This window comes from Idiotropiscis lumnitzeri, chromosome 12 (genome assembly GCF_059441095.1).
Source record: "Idiotropiscis lumnitzeri isolate Australia: NSW breed Sydney's pygmy pipehorse chromosome 12, RoL_Ilum_1.0, whole genome shotgun sequence".
Classification (NCBI taxonomy): Eukaryota; Metazoa; Chordata; class Actinopteri; order Syngnathiformes; family Syngnathidae; genus Idiotropiscis; species Idiotropiscis lumnitzeri.
In genome coordinates, this window is record NC_142402.1 from 6,229,238 (window position 1) to 6,245,029 (window position 15,792).

Genomic DNA, 15,792 nt, shown 5'->3' on the forward strand with positions numbered 1-15,792 from the left:
GGACATCAAGCAAATTGCCAAGTGATGTGTTGCCTACTTCTTGTCTTGTCTTTTCTATCAGCTTTTGCGTGTACCATAAATAAGCTTGTTTTTGTTCAACCGCAGGCCCATCTTGCTGCTATAAAGCCTGTGGATTTCTTGAATCTTAACAAAAGTTGGACTTATAAAGAAAATGCAGTCAAGGTGAAGGTAAAGGAGACCTAGGAGAAAAGCTGAATGACTCTTTTTCAGAACGCAATGTTTTTTCCCCTTAGCAAAATATGTACAAACATAACACAGGTATGTGCGTGGGTGTGTGCGCAGGCACGTGCGTGGGTGTGTGTGCGTGTGTGTGTCAGCAAAGAGAGCTTAATGTTTCATTTGGCAATTCAATGAACTGTGACAAAGTAGTGATGGACTGTCAATTCACTCTTTGTTTCTAAGCAACCAGGTGGGCTATCTTTCATGGCCACTTGTGTGCGTGTGCGTGTGTGTGTGTACGTACGTGTATGCCCTATAATTCACTATTTCAGGATGCAGGACACCCAAAGCAGGTCGAGAAATTTACTGGAAAAGAACTACAGTATGCATGCATATACTGTGACGTGTGTGTGTGTGTGTGTGTGTGTGTTCGTGTTACTGACGCCTTTGGGGTGCAGGTGAGGTGGTAAAGCTTGATGACTCATTCCCTGATAGAAAAAAGTGGAACAAACATGCGTGCTATATATACAAAAGATAGGCTAAAAAATGGCACCGAACAGTTTTATCAACAAAAACACACATTTTTGGAAGTGACTGACCGAACTTGTGTCAATCGAGGTTCAAGGTTATTATTGATGATTTAATGATGATTACTTGGTGAATTTATAATACGTTTATTTATAAAGAATTAATTAAATGTGCGACTTTTCTTTATATTTTGCCTGGCTTTTCTTAGTACTCATAACAAACACGTAGCCAAAGCTAACCTTCTGCTGTTAATTGATTTTCACATGTTCGTTGTGGTTTTTCATTTTTGGTTTTGTAATTTTTGCAAATGTTGGTATGACTTTTGATTTGTTCTTTGAATATGCACTGGTGTATCATACAAGAGGGCATAAATTAAAGCTTTAGGTTGAATGTACCATATTGGACATATGGAAATATTCTTTTGGTCACAGGGTCGCGGCATTTTGGAATAATCTTAGCAGCGATATTGTGAACTTGCCCACAGAGGCAATTTTTCAAAACAGTGTGGCTCCTTTGTCCTATGACGTTCAGAACAATGACTCAGTCCCCAACTGTAATGTTTCTCAAATGCATGCGATTTGCGTTTGTTGGCTGGCCAAATAGCTCGTAATGCTCCTTGTGGCATTCCTTGGTTATATTTCGGGGTACATCATCATTGACATACTTTTCTCATATTGGAGAGAATTAAAAAAAAACAAAAAAACGGCCTCTTTATACTGGGGAATTCAAATTTTGAATGCAACAGATTCAGCCTTCATTTGGCAGCAATTTAAATTTAATACGGGGCAAGCCATTCCCGTTGTTTGAACGCACGTTTCATTGAAATCTCATCAGATCAGGTTTGAGCCCTTATCACATTTTGTTCCCTTGTATCCAGAGTGGATCAAAATGAAACTCCGCCTACTTTTAGCAATAAAGAGCCCAGATTGCAGCCCTCTTTAAACCTCGTCAGAGATGTGTGTTATTTCAGAGGTCTGATTTGATTGTTTTTTTGTGCTTTGATGTAGATTTTTTTTGTTTTGTTTTGTTTAGAATTTCTTGTGTAGTTAATCTGCTACAAGTACAACTCTCACATGAATCAAAATATGTTGAAATACTACAGCAAAAGAGCACAAATAAAACATTGCTTCTCTGCAGGTGAGCTCTAGAATTGTAATCTCCTAATTGTGATTATTTTAAATAAAAATATTTAAGAAAGTAATGTATATTTCTAATTGGTGCCACTATATCATGGGGTCACAACAGTTTAATTTTGTTTGTCATTATCTAGTTACAGTTGCTGTATTGCCATTTTAAATTTAATCAAGGCTTATTGATATTAATCTTAACTCTTTTCTAATGTATACAGCGGTTTTGTGTGTGGTATTAGTACATACTCAAGTGTTTTTTTGTGAAAAGTCAAACTTGAAACAGCAAGTTACAATTTCACATAGCCTATTGATGTCAAACAAGGAAAATGAGAATGTGTGCTAGCAAGCTAAGATATGTCAGCACGGTTGATTAACTAACAAACTACTACGCTCAGAGGCTGGAACTGAATAGCACATCTGCACGCATGCACTCACAAACGCATAAAAGGAACTGAGAGGCACATGAGCATGAAAGAAAATAAAACATTTGACTGCCACAGATCAAGTCAAGCACAAATCTTGCATTCCTTTAGCAACAATGCATACATAAATTTCAGTATGCTCAAAGGGCCACAAAAGAGTCGATCGATCAACAAATGAATCACTGTATCAACAAACCAACCCGCCTATCCACCAAACCATCATCCATCCATTGATCTATAAATCATAATTACTAGATGACAGGTTTTTATCCCATAAATAGTAACTACCTAATGTACACAGTCTGAAAACTGCCTGGTTTTTTTTTTTTCAGTAAAACTAAATCCAGGCGGGGCGGCATGGTGGGGTAAGGTTAGCACGATGGCAGAGGTCGTGGGATCGATTCCGGCTCCGGCCTTCCTGTATGGAGTTTGCATGTTCTCCCCGTACCTGCGAGGGTTTCCACCGGGTACATGCATGGCAGGTTGATTGAACACTCTACATTTCCCCTCGGTATGAGTGTGAGCAAGGATGTTGGTTCGTTTATGCGTGCCCTGCGATTGGCTGGCAACCAGTTCAGGGTGTACCCCGCCTACTGCCCGAAGATAGCTGGGATAGGCTCCAGCATCCCCCTTGTGAGGACAAGCGGTACAGATAATGGATGGATAGATGGCTTAAGCTCCAGGTGCTAAAATGGCAAAAATATTGGTAGTGTGTCAATTATAAAATAGCTTCAGAAATGACAAGAACACACAGACAATGTAAAAATATCTGGCTAAATGAAGACATGACAACACATGGATGAAGGGACTGGGGCGAGCAGGACAGCCAAAAGGAGAGAATGATGAATATTCATCTCAACAGAGGATCTGGTCAGTCCAATGTCTCCAAATGTGAAAATCGCCTCGTTAGTTTCTTATCTAATCCCATGGTTGATATTAGAAAAAGGTCCAGTTTTAAGTATGAGTAATTTTAGTCTGCATAAGAATTTTGAATGTTCTGCTACAATTTAGTGCCGAGAACTTTAGAAAGGCAGCATCTGTTCTTCAAGTGGAAACTGGGCTCATTTAAAGGTGATTCCTGTTTGATATAGTGCGGTGCAAAATGTACATGGGTGATGATACAAATGGAAATGTCCCATTAACACCTGTGTCTGTGTCATAAAGCGAAGATGGGCAGATTCAGTGAATGAGACAAAGGTAAGATAGATGAACAGAATGTAGATATATAAATATATAGAAATAAATAGTGGGATTACTTTGTCATTCTTTGCTCGGCTTGATTTTGATTCCACGCAAGGAATTCAGGGTCGTACCTATCGAGGTAGAGAGAAACAAGAGAGAGGTATATGTTGGCTGTCTGGCAAGAAAAGCGTAATCAGTGACTGTCAAGAGTAGTGATGATTAGTAAAGCGACTAGACTTGACTTTCTCTCAGCATTTGGTTATCAGGCAGTTGTGGAGGAAGTGAAGAACATGCACACAGAGCAGGTGGTGGTGGAGGATGACATGTGATGGTTGCTTTTATTTCCACATCAACGCTTGACTGATGCCATACATCTAACTACCATCAACACATTTCGTTTGAGGAGTGATTAACAAATGATGATGAAAATAAATATTGCCCGCAAAAATTGTTTAATTCTTTACATTTTTATGTTAGACAATGCACCATTAACGGGTCCACTGTCAGTTTAATTTAGTTAAATTTGTTGATAATATTATGTACCCGTGTTACTTCAAGTCGGTTCTGACTATTCCCTTACCATATCGTGGACAACAGCATATGACGGACGATGACTGTATGCCTACATGTTGCGAAAATAAAGCATGCACTACGAGATGTGTCATATTGGTGCATACATGTGATTGCCGCAAGCGACACGTCAACAATGCTGAAGCTTAAAAGTGAACCAACATACAATGTGGGTGCAATGCACAGGAGAGCCCAGAAAAACGATGATGGCAGGAGGAAAGAGCAATGGCATCAACGTGAGAAACCCCCTAGAGCGACATCCCCTCATTAAAAACAATACAATGGTGCAAAAAAAAAAGAAAAAAAGTTATGAGGCCGAGGCTGACATTTCGAGGCAGAATCAACTTGAATTGGCTCGTGTTGCCATTCGACAGCTTGTTTGTACATTCATTAGGCTAAGCAAACAAACTAAAGCTGTAGCTTGGACTTGTTTCTGAATGAACCTATTACTTCCGTTTTGGCTTTGTTTCACACTCTCAATGTCTAAAACCAGACCTGATGCTGTTTCCTCATGAATTGTCTACCTCCTGTACACAATATTATTGCGTGAGACGTTCCTCATCGCAGAAAATAAATAAATATATAAATACATAAATACTATAAATAAATAAATACCATAAATACTATTAAAAAAAATTAATAAAAATAAATAAATAAATAAATAAATAAATTGGACCTATGGTGTGTGCAGGTGATTTGGAACGTCAAGCAAACTAGAAAGGACAGTGAAAGATGTGGTGTGATGTGTGCATCAAACTAAAGCCCAGATTCAGTTTTAATTGCTCTCAACCGCAATTATCTTTTGAGGAGCTTCAACAATACGTCTCAATGTTCTCTCAAGGCACATTTTCACAGTCTAGTCTGACATTGTCAGTTCACTTTCCCTGACCAAAATCAGCTTTTGGGTTATTTTGATGGAGTGGATTTTAGTTTCATCGCAGTGTACTCTTTTCCACCAATATGTTGTTTCCCGTCAAACCAGATTGATTCATTTGCCACTTGGAGTGGATCAAGTTCGAATCGCAATCTTACCACAGATGATCCCAGAAAAGTTTGTTTTTGGCGCCATAGACCGCTTTAGTATGGACGGTTGTTGTGTTCACACCTGTCAAAACGAACTGCACCAAGGGAGAGAACAAACTAAAGCTCAGTTGAAGAGGACCAAATTGTGATATGTGAAAGTATCCCAATGTTTTCTTTGGTCTTGATGTTTGAGTCTGTGAATCTGGACCTCAGTAAGTTAAGTGAGTGAGAGTAGGAAGGGAATAGAACAAAGAGCCGGATCAATAAGTCAGAGCTCACCTTGGGTCCTTCTGAATGCTGTCCACAGATGGAGACCGGCCCAGCGCGGGTTCAGGAGGGAGGGCCGGGCCTGACTTGCTGTAAGGCGACTCGGTGGACGGGCAGAACTGCAACGTGCGGTACGGGTTGCTGTAGTCAGGTCCGCCTCCTGTAGCGAAGCTGCCTCTTTGGAAGGTGGAAGCGGCACTTTGACTTCCCGTTCGCTGCAAGGGGATTGGATCAACACCGGGGGAAGGTGGGGCTAAAGTGTAGGGACAGAGCAGATAGTTGAGGACCTCTTGGTACAGTTGGTTGACCACTAATGTAGTTGAAGAGGAACAGAGTGGAGGAAGAGGACGGCGTACCAAAGTGCCAAAACCGGGTATTACACACATGCAACATCAACAGCACAAATGGTAGAAAAAAGCACAGAAGAAAATAAGTGGAAAGGAGAGAAGCAAAAATAAATAAATAATAAAAGAGCAGTTGTAAAAACACCATATGTAAAAGCTTCTGAACAGATGGGATAACTTCATATTCAAAGCTAACTCACCAAAGGATTTAGCTTTCATTCAAAAAAAAAAAAATAAATACAAAAGAACATCAGAAAACATAAAGCAAACAGTCGAGACAAATTAGACCGATGCATTTCCTTTTTGGCAAAGAAGCCAGCATAGTAAACTTCTTTTGCGAAATATAACATGCTCATCTTGCATACAAATAAACATGCACAATCTTATATGCAGACATAACGATAATAATTTAAAACAATATCTAACATGATACAATCTCAAATTTAAATAATTACTCATTATATACAACTATACGAATGCAATATAGTTGCAGAAAATAGCGTTTAATTATTGAGCGATGTCACTTACAAATGTGTTAAAACAATGAGTGCAGAGAAGAGTGAGTGTGGCTCATCGCGGCAAAGGTGAAGGTGCGTGCCGTGATTGTGTTGTTATTGCGTGGAATAAACTTGGCCTAAATGAGAGCACCCACACAAAACTTTCTAACTGAAGTTTTATATTTAGCTTACATTGTGTCTTACATTGTCTTTGACAGTACTGTAAAAACAAACAAACATTTTAACATTTTCAGGTGGGTCAACAAAATATTTTAAATTTGTTCACGTGGCTTTTCCACATTTTCAACAAATAAATAAGTTTACAGAACTAATCATCCCTTGTATTGTCCCACAAGTTAAATATATAAGTAAAAACAACTCAGCAAATTACAAACAACTTTCTAGCTTTGTTGCGCTAACAAATATTGTTGAAGTGAATGTCAGCAATTTACATTTTAAAGGTAAAATTGCAACTGTTATGATGAATTGAGTTGCATTATCTCCTAAAAGGTAAATATAAAAGGATATCGTAGGTAGAGATAAAACAATATATTTTTTATTTTCTACAGGGCTGATACTGATGACTAGACGTAAAAGAGCCCGGTATGCATTTGCAGTAAAGAATAAACTACTTAAGTCAGAATTTTGAATAGGCTAATGCAAGCGCCAATACTTAACTTCATTTAAACGTATTTAAGAATGTTTATAAAACAGATTTTCAGATACGCAACATGTTTACGTTTCCCCCCCCCAGACAATAGTATTATTATAGTTATAGTTACTTTCTTTAAAAATTCGAACAAAAAATGCATTGAGCTCACAGGCTCAGCCGCATGAGTTTTCCAAAATTTCAGTATGATGACAATTTTAATGTTTCACTTCGCAGTAGGTTTCATTTAGGTTGAAACGAAAACAAAGTGCAAGGGAGTTCGCAAACAATGTAGCATCTTAGAACACTAAGTGAAAAAGAAATAAAAAAAAAAAACAACTAAAGAGTACCTCATTTTAAGATGATCGCTTATTGGCATTAAAAAAAGCAGTTGTCGATATGCGTCAAACTGCCAAATATTGGTGCTGCTAATCATCCCGTCCAATTAATCGGTCCATCACTAATCCAAAGTAATTGAAACACCACTTGCGCTGCAATTTTTGTACACCTGTACATTAAAAAACGTGTTAAATTCATGTCCTTGGGACAGCGTGAAACGGAAGTAAGAATTATTCTCTCTGTAAAGATTTTTTGAGATACACTTCTAGAATTTGCTAGTGTATCTTATGAAGTGGAAAATGGGTGTCAACCCACTTGAGATAAACCTTTCTCATTGAGGGCGAGACAGAAAATTGTTGTGTCTTAGCCTGAAATGACAAAAAAGTGAAGCAAAAGTGTTGCTGGGCTGTCCATAATACATCTTATAATTGGTCGTTTGGTTAATACAGCAATAAAAAGTTAAATGGTCCTCTAGCAGGAGATAGCCAACACTTCATTGCAAACATTTTAGGACAAGGGTGATTAGCCTTTATTACAAAGCACCCAAGCCAATGCCCAGAGGATTAATTCTGATTAATTGTCAGCCTTAAAACTAATTATCCACCAGACTGTGACTGAGGGAAAATTTGCCATCAAGACCCCAATTAGATTTGCCTACCTGATCTGGTAAATAGTACGGCCCAATCAGATGGAACATGAATAGTTCTTCACTAAAGCATTCTTTGAAATAAATACCCTCACCTTTGAAAACTTCCTGAGTGAGTGCATGCTGCATCACTCTCTGTTCTACTTTTATTCTCCACTTTGTTCACCCTCATGTGATGTCTTGGTCACAGTAGTTTCTAAATTTAGATGGTGCACAGCATGATTTTGCTATATATAGTTTTGGGCTATTTTAAATCTTTTTCATGTGTGTTACGAGAATGTTTGATGCCTTCCACGGGCTGTTCTAAACATTTTTACCTGAGGTAGCGAGAGGGTAGCATTGGACTCCGCCAAGGCTGCCCTTAGTCAGCGATTCTGCTCATTCACCTTTAAACACCTATCCCACTGAAGGGCGAACAGGGTTCTTCAGGTTTTCGCGGCATTTGAAAACATTCACAACCGTTTGCCACTCAGTGGGATTGAGGCTTCATGGAGAGGATTTCATGGCACACCTGAGACGGTGAGGGGCTCCGGTTTGGAGGCCTCTGTATTTCATTTCTACATTTTGCAGATGATGTGGTACCGTTGGCATCTTAAAATCAAGGTGACACTGTGGCTTTAACATTTTTAGCTGTAAATGTATTTGAAAATGGAACTCTATATATTTGCGCTATGCCTACTGTGGAAGTATATATAAATAATAAAATAAATACTTGTAAACATATTTCTCATTTTTATGTTGTATTATTTTGTATTATTTTTATATTTTTATGTAACCTTTATTTCTCCAAACTGTTTTGCTTTGCTTCATATAATAATAATAAGAATAATAATAATATTTTTTATCATATAATATTTTCATAATTTAAAAGCATTAAATTGATCAAGAAAATCAAAATTATAGCTGAAAAAAATCCTTTAAAGATTAGAAGGAAGCTTTATTTATTTATCACTTAAAGAAATATAACATAATAGAGTATATTGTAATGAACTAGGTTCTGGATGTTTTATTCATATATCTTGCCATGTGGTAGAGAGGTTGGGACATGTTATTTTTTCTTTACATTGAGAACGTTTATAACCGAGTTTATGAAGCGAGAGAGAGAAAGAGGGAGTGAACGAGTGTCGCTATGCCATACAGTAGCTGTGCTTTGTTGTAAATAAACATGCGTTTAATGCCCAACGTCTTCCATGAACCTTGGAAGACGTTACAATGTATTGTTTTCAAAATATTGTTTCGTACAGCCAGGAACAAATCCTCGGCGCAAGCTAGATAGTGCCACTATGGTGCTTCAACGAGCTCCTCATATTATTTCACAAAAGTTGGCGCTCTTGACAGACCATTTGAACACATTAAACTAAAGACAAAGACTAAAGCGACCACAAACATATTAGAGCTTATCTGACTGTGTGTGGTCTGAAAGTGATACTCAAGTTAAAATTAAGTTATTTTTTTTAACTTAATTTGTAGCACAGTAGGCTGTAACGATTTTTTCTTGAAAGAAAGGGGGATCAGAATAAGAGTAAATTCTAAACACCTTTTGTGACACACTATGGAGACATTATACGGAACATTCATCCATCCATTTATTATCTGATCTGTTTCTTCTCATTAGGGTCGCAGGAGGTGCTGGAGCTTATCCCAGCTGTCTTCGGGGGCAGTAGGCGGGGTACACCCTGAACTGGTTGCCAGCCATTCACAGGGCACACAAAGACAAACAACCATCTGCGCTCACACTCACACCTAGGGGCAATTTAGAGTGTCCAATCAACCTGCCATGCATGTTTTTGGAATGTGGGAGGAAACCAGAGTACCCGGAGAAAACCCACCTAGGCTCTGGGAGAACATGCAAACTCCCCACAGGAAGGCCGGAGCCAGAATGGAACCCACGACCTCTGCACCGTGAGGCCATTGTGCTAAACAATCGGGTCACCGTGCCGCCTTATATGGAACATTTATAATTAATTTTGGAATTTAGTATCGATAGATTCCTTGACAAAGTGTGTCACCCCTTACCACTGTGTTGAAACGCTTATTACCGCCACTTTTTTTCTCCATTTGTTTCCATGTCTTATGACTCAACTCAAGAGTTTTACACTTGGAACACTCTGTTTTATTAACATTGCACGGTGATGTTTAATGAAAGTGGTCACTAATATGTAGAGATTCCCCAAACACCGTCACTTTATGTACTTGCATTCAGCCTCGCGTCTTTGGCCTTCATGTATCCATCGAGCGTTCTCCTTTTCCTTGGGTTCACAATTCTTTATAGTGTATTTCATGGATGCATTTAATATCGTAGATGTTGTTGACTCACTAACAGCATCTTTTGCCCGTGTACTTTCTCTGTACATTCCACATCCAGCAATTTCTCATTTGATCTCACCTTGTCCTCTTAGGTTGGGTTTGGTGTAGACTCTGTCTTCGTAGATGGGATCGATGTGATGCTCGGGAGACTGCAGCGGTCGCAACTCAGAGCCCAGGTGACTGTGCTGACTACTGTAAGAACCTCTGGAGCCTGTGGCACACAACATTGATGAAGGTTACAATCAAAGGTGGAATGATTCGCATGAAGTGAGGACATTGAGCTAATACTGCCGCACAAGGGGACATTGAGATGCAGGCAACCTTTTAGTGCACTCTTTTGAATTCCCTTTTCGACTATGGTGATTTTCTGTGCGAAGAAAAGAAAAACAAATTCAACATTAATGTAAATTTAGATAAGAATAGACTCAAATGTTTTGTTTAGGTCCCTAACGAAATGTTGTTGCTGTTTGTCTGTTTTTTTTAATGTAATATCTATTATCTACATTACACAATCCATTTTCCGACATCATTACAAAATACGTACATCATCCATAATTTCCAGATTATATAACTTACTTCTTTCACACTTTTTGAACCCTGCGCCTTAAACAATGGTGCAATTTATGGATTTTCGCAATCGAACAAGCTTTATGCCGCCAACACGTTTAAGGGGCAATATCAATTCAACCTCGTAGTACTTGTTTCACACTTTAGCTCACAGTGGTTCATGTTCACGAGAACAAAGGAATGTCACAATTCTCAGAGGGCTTTGTCTCGCATCAGGAAGCGGGTGACAGCACCATGACTTCTTTTTAATTCAGGTTTTATGTTTCGACTGTCACTCCAGCCATTTTCTTTGTTTGATTTGTCTACAAACAGCTGATTGGGTCGAGAAACATCGCTCTGACACAGGCTAGGATTGACATGACAGCAGAAATTGTTAGCAAGGTAAGAGAGTTTTCTCTTTACCGCAAAACACAAAAAGCTCTGAGATATAGACCGCAAGCGTCCTGACTTAAAAAAACGAGGAGGAAAAAAAGTCCCAGATATGTGCCATGTGTCTGAGGTGTGACCGTAGTGAAATGGCGCTCTTGTGAGAAATAATTGCTTTGGAAAACGGGGAACCGATTTGTTTCTTCCTCATCCCGACAGTTTTTGGAACTCCCGGGACGTGAAATCCCATTTTACAATGTGGACAGCTGCAGGTTCTCAACAAGTGGATCCATATACTCTATGACCTTTTTTTTTTTGTCTTTTCTTTCTTTTTTTTTTTCCTTTTTAATTTGGTAGGTGTGTTGTGTATATTAAGGTCTCCTCAATAGTCAGGAAATTACAGTAGTTCAAAAGGTAACATATTCAAAGAGGGTGCACATTTATACCTTGTCGTTTTTGGAAGAGGGTGTTGAGCTATTCAAGTGAAGCTGAAATAATTCAACCAATTCCAGCGGTACATTCTTTTTATATTACAAGTTAAAATAAAGAACACATAACTGCTATATACAGGATATTGAAATGCAGCCATTTGAAAAGCAAGTGTAGAATACAGAATGGAGCATTGCATTTGTTTTATTAATCGCATGAAGACACTTACAGTGGTTACTTTGTGTATAATTAATTTGATTAGATTTATTTGTGTAACTTTTCAAAGATTAGTTCATAGACACTTTTGGTGATAACTGAGGATATAGAAACTATCTGGCACAATATAATGCTAGACTAACACTAACAATAAGGATTTTGCCTCCACAAACTGTCGTTTTATTGGCCAGTGAAAGTGCCACATAGATTATGAGTCGGAACATAGTGAGATAATTCATGTTTAAAAGTTTTATATTAACATTATTCAGGGTACAAAGGAAAAAAATATAGTACTAAATAAATATGTTAAACCACATGTCATAGAAGGAGAGACCCTCAAGCATGTGCTTTAATGCTCATTTTCAGTTTCAGTGAGATGTCACCGTTTTACCGTTTTGAACTGGGATGAGGAATAGCGTGAAGAATACACTAAATTCACTTTGAATTTGAGTTGTCTCACGAACCAAAAAATAGTGAGCATTAAATTCAACCACTGAAAATATTTTTTAAGAATGCAAGTATTCCTGTTAATCAATGACAAAAACAATTTGATTGATTAACGTATTTTATTGGTTTTTACAGTTGATTTGAAATGTATTAATCCAAGTTACAAGACCCAATTAAAATTTATTTGGGACACTATGTAAAATGTAAATCAAAACAGAATACAGTAATTTGCTGTTAGTTGGTAATTTATTTTCTTTGCAAAAAAGTACACACTCGTTTTGGAGCAGCATATGCTGCCATCCAAGCAATGCCATTTTTAGGGACGTCCTTGCCTTTTTCAGCAAGACAATGCCAAGCCACACGCACGTGTTGCAGAAACATTGTTTCGCAGCAAAAGAGTGCCAGTGGTAGAATGCCCTGCCAGCAGTCCAAACTCACTCATTCTCTCAATCACTAACGAGCCCCAAAATATGACAACGCAGATCCAGAATGTTGAGCAACTTTTGTTGTGCATCAAGCAAGAATGGGAAAGAATTTAACAGCTTCGACAATTAGTGTCCTCAGTTCCCAAAAGCTAAATTAATGTTATTACAAGGAAAGGTGATGTAAGTATACAAGCCCCTATCCAAGCTTTTTGGAATATGTTGTTGGCATCAAATTCAAAATGAGTTAATATAGGCTAAAAAAAAAAAAAAAAAAAAGTAAATACCTTGTCTTTGCAGTGTGTTGGGTTCTGTATAGATTGGACATGATTTGCAAACCAATGATCTATTTTTTTTTTAATATGTATATATATATATATATATATATATATATATATATATATATATATATATATATATATATATATATATATATAGTTTTACACAACATCCAACCTTCATTGGAAAGGGGAACATTTTTTTGTTAAGCATTGACCATTTTTTATTGAAAAAGTATCTGCACTCATATGCTATTAAGCGGGTTGACATGCTCAGAACCCACTGAAATGACATGTGGCTTTTTGATTATAGTCGTAAAACTAAACATCGTTTAAAAACCTCTCTACACATTTCTACGAATTGAAGTCAAAACACTCAAAACGTTTCTTTTTATGGCAATCCGAATACACCTGAAATTGTTCATCGTTCACAAATACAGATGTGTGTCATGACAGCACTTCACAAATGGAAATATGAAAAAGGTAAGGAAAATCAACTTGACCTCTACCTGCCAGGCTCCCTGGCCTTTTCAGGGTTGCGTTGGCGTACAGCTCATGGGAAATCTTGTAGGTTTCTCCTCCGATGTGATGCAGCATGCGCTTGGTGGGCGACAAGGTGGCGTAGCTGCCCACTACTGAGCTCAGTTGGTGGATGGGAGATGATGTGTGGTTGCCGCCTGATGGCGCTGCCATAGAAAGTGGCGAGGAGGGTCCACCGGCACCCGTTGGCACCATGTTGATGGGTGATGAGGTGCTGCAAGGAAAGTACATTTAACATTTCGAGCCGGTACTCAAGCTTGATATGCTGCGACAACGTTTTGCGACGCTGCATCATTGAATGCACTCTAATACAGGAGCTGTATTCACTGATTAACAGATTTGATTGACATCTTCAGAGAGATATTTGTTTCACTAAATGTGGTAGTGTGCAGCGGTGCAGCACTGTGTCATGCATCCCAGGTGTTTGTAATGTTTGGTTTGCTCATTTAGTTGTAGTTATAATGCAGTAAAGATCTCCGCCATTGCCTACTACAACTGTCCAATGATAAACATTGTTATTACTGGCTCATTAGAATGCACAGGCACATCTGTTGTTGTAGTGTTGTGTAATGTTCGTTTGTGCAATGGCGCAGGTAAAGTGCTTCAGTTGGTGCTCTAAACAACAGTTGATTGAAATGAGCTTGGGAGAAGGAACACGAACCGACCTGTAGGACTTGGCAAGACGACTTGGGGACTGTTTGGGCGATGACACCCGTTGTAGTGTGGCATAGCTGGGAATGTCGGAGGACGCGGGACCCAAACGCTGCAGCTTGGTAGGAGATCCCACCACCTGCAGAGGGGAGCTCACGCGCTGAAATAGAAAGGTTGTACTTTATTCAAAAGAATGTCACTAAGCCTAAATATTAATTTACCCCGTGTAGTCATTATATTCTCAGAGATGAATCGTGCTGCGGTCTGACAAGCGGACGCATGATTTCACAGTGTGACTGAGCCACCATTTTATGTTCCTACAGATTAAATGATCACAAATTGGTCAGAAAAGGATTGTTATTGATGATTATTGTGTGTTGTTTGTCTATTTTTGATTCTGAGTCAACAATCAACAGCCGGGAGAGTTCCTTCCTAGATCTCCGAAAGTCCGAAAAAATTAATTTGCTCAAATTACCTTTAATAATGCAGTTTATATGATTAGAAATAATTAACGATGATGGTCGGTATAAAGACAATGATCGTGTTAACGGTTCCTCACAGTAAAAATCAAAAGATACAAAAACAGATTAAAATACATATACACAACACTTTATTTGTATGTGCATGTATATCTGCTAATGTTTATATTTTTAAATGACCACTTCTTCAAGATTCGGTAGAATCACAATGTCCTACAACTGGTTAACTTTTTTTCAAAGCAGTGCCGGAATACTCATGTGGTCCCTGGGGGTTACCTGGGTGCAGTGGTTCCTCCATAAAATGTTCATAGAGGTGGCCAGATGGGGCAATTTAAAATCTTGGAGTGGCTCACCAAAACTAAAAGCCATAATTTCATGATTTTTTTATTAAGCTGTTGTAGTAAAAAGGCCTGAAAAAAACAGAGAAGACTTAAGGACACGACTACAGTGAAACCCCGTTACTTTGCGGTTCACCTTTCGCGGGTTCAGAGCTTCGCGGGTCTAAAAAATATTCAGGGGCATTGTAGTTTTGCCGAGCGGCACGACGGGGCGCTGGAGCGGTTAGACGGCCGGCGTGCGCCGAAGAAGAGCGTGGGCGAAGAGGAGAATGGACGAAGAAGAGCACGTTCCCCCGGGCACGATCGGGGGCGACGTTTCGCGCGGTTCGGACCGTACCAGCAGGTCCGGCGTGCGTGACAATTAAGCCGAAGAGGAGCACCTCTTCCGCCCGGGCACGAGCGGAGCGCGAGGCTGTCAGTTATGAATGAATAAATAAATAAATGAAGAAGGCCACCTTTCATTTCACAGGGCACACCGGACGGCGTACCAGCAGGTAAAAGTCGAAGTAATGAAATAAATACAAAAAGAAGTAATTGAATAAATACAAAAATAATGGCTGGGGAATAAAAAAATAATAAGTTTTAATAATATTTTTTTTTTTTGTTATAACATGAATTTCACTCTGTCTCTCTCTCTACCTGTATTCTATATGGTGTACTGTATACAAGGGGGGTATACTGTATACCTGTATAGGTTTTTTTAAGCATTTTTGAAGGGGCGCCGCTACTTCGCGGATTTTCAGTTTTCGCGGGTGGTCTCGGTCCCCGTTAACCGCGATAACCGGGGTTTCTCTGTATTGATATACCGTATTTTTACGGCCATAAGACGCGCTAGCATCAAAGGGCGCAACACCAGTTGAGGGTGCTATTTCCGTATTTTATGCATATACTAGGCACGCTACAAGGCGCTAACTCGGCTGCTCGCGCTAGCTCAGCTGGCTCAGCTGCTCGCACTAGCTTGTTCAGCAAGTGAGC

The 15,792-nt window shown here is 39.0% G+C and overlaps 1 protein-coding gene across 10 annotated transcripts in view; it reads right to left on the bottom strand.

Moving 5' to 3' along the window:
- Positions 1 to 15,792, bottom strand: part of ctnnd2b (catenin (cadherin-associated protein), delta 2b) — a 141,206-nt gene that overhangs the window by 40,553 nt on the left and 84,861 nt on the right. For 4 of the 10 annotated variants that reach the window (XM_088310924.1, XM_088310922.1, XM_088310930.1 and 1 more), the window contains 5 exons: positions 14,015 to 14,160; positions 13,313 to 13,563; positions 10,164 to 10,295; positions 5,315 to 5,612; positions 3,517 to 3,573 (listed from right to left, as the gene is read on the bottom strand). In XM_088310924.1, coding sequence (XP_088167050.1) covers positions 3,517 to 3,573; positions 5,315 to 5,612; positions 10,164 to 10,295; positions 13,313 to 13,563; positions 14,015 to 14,160 — 884 coding nt within the window. The remainder of the gene's footprint in view (positions 1 to 3,516; positions 3,574 to 5,314; positions 5,613 to 10,163; positions 10,296 to 13,312; positions 13,564 to 14,014; positions 14,161 to 15,792) is intronic. The other 6 variants (XM_088310928.1, XM_088310926.1, XM_088310923.1 and 3 more) reach the window with 5 other exon arrangements.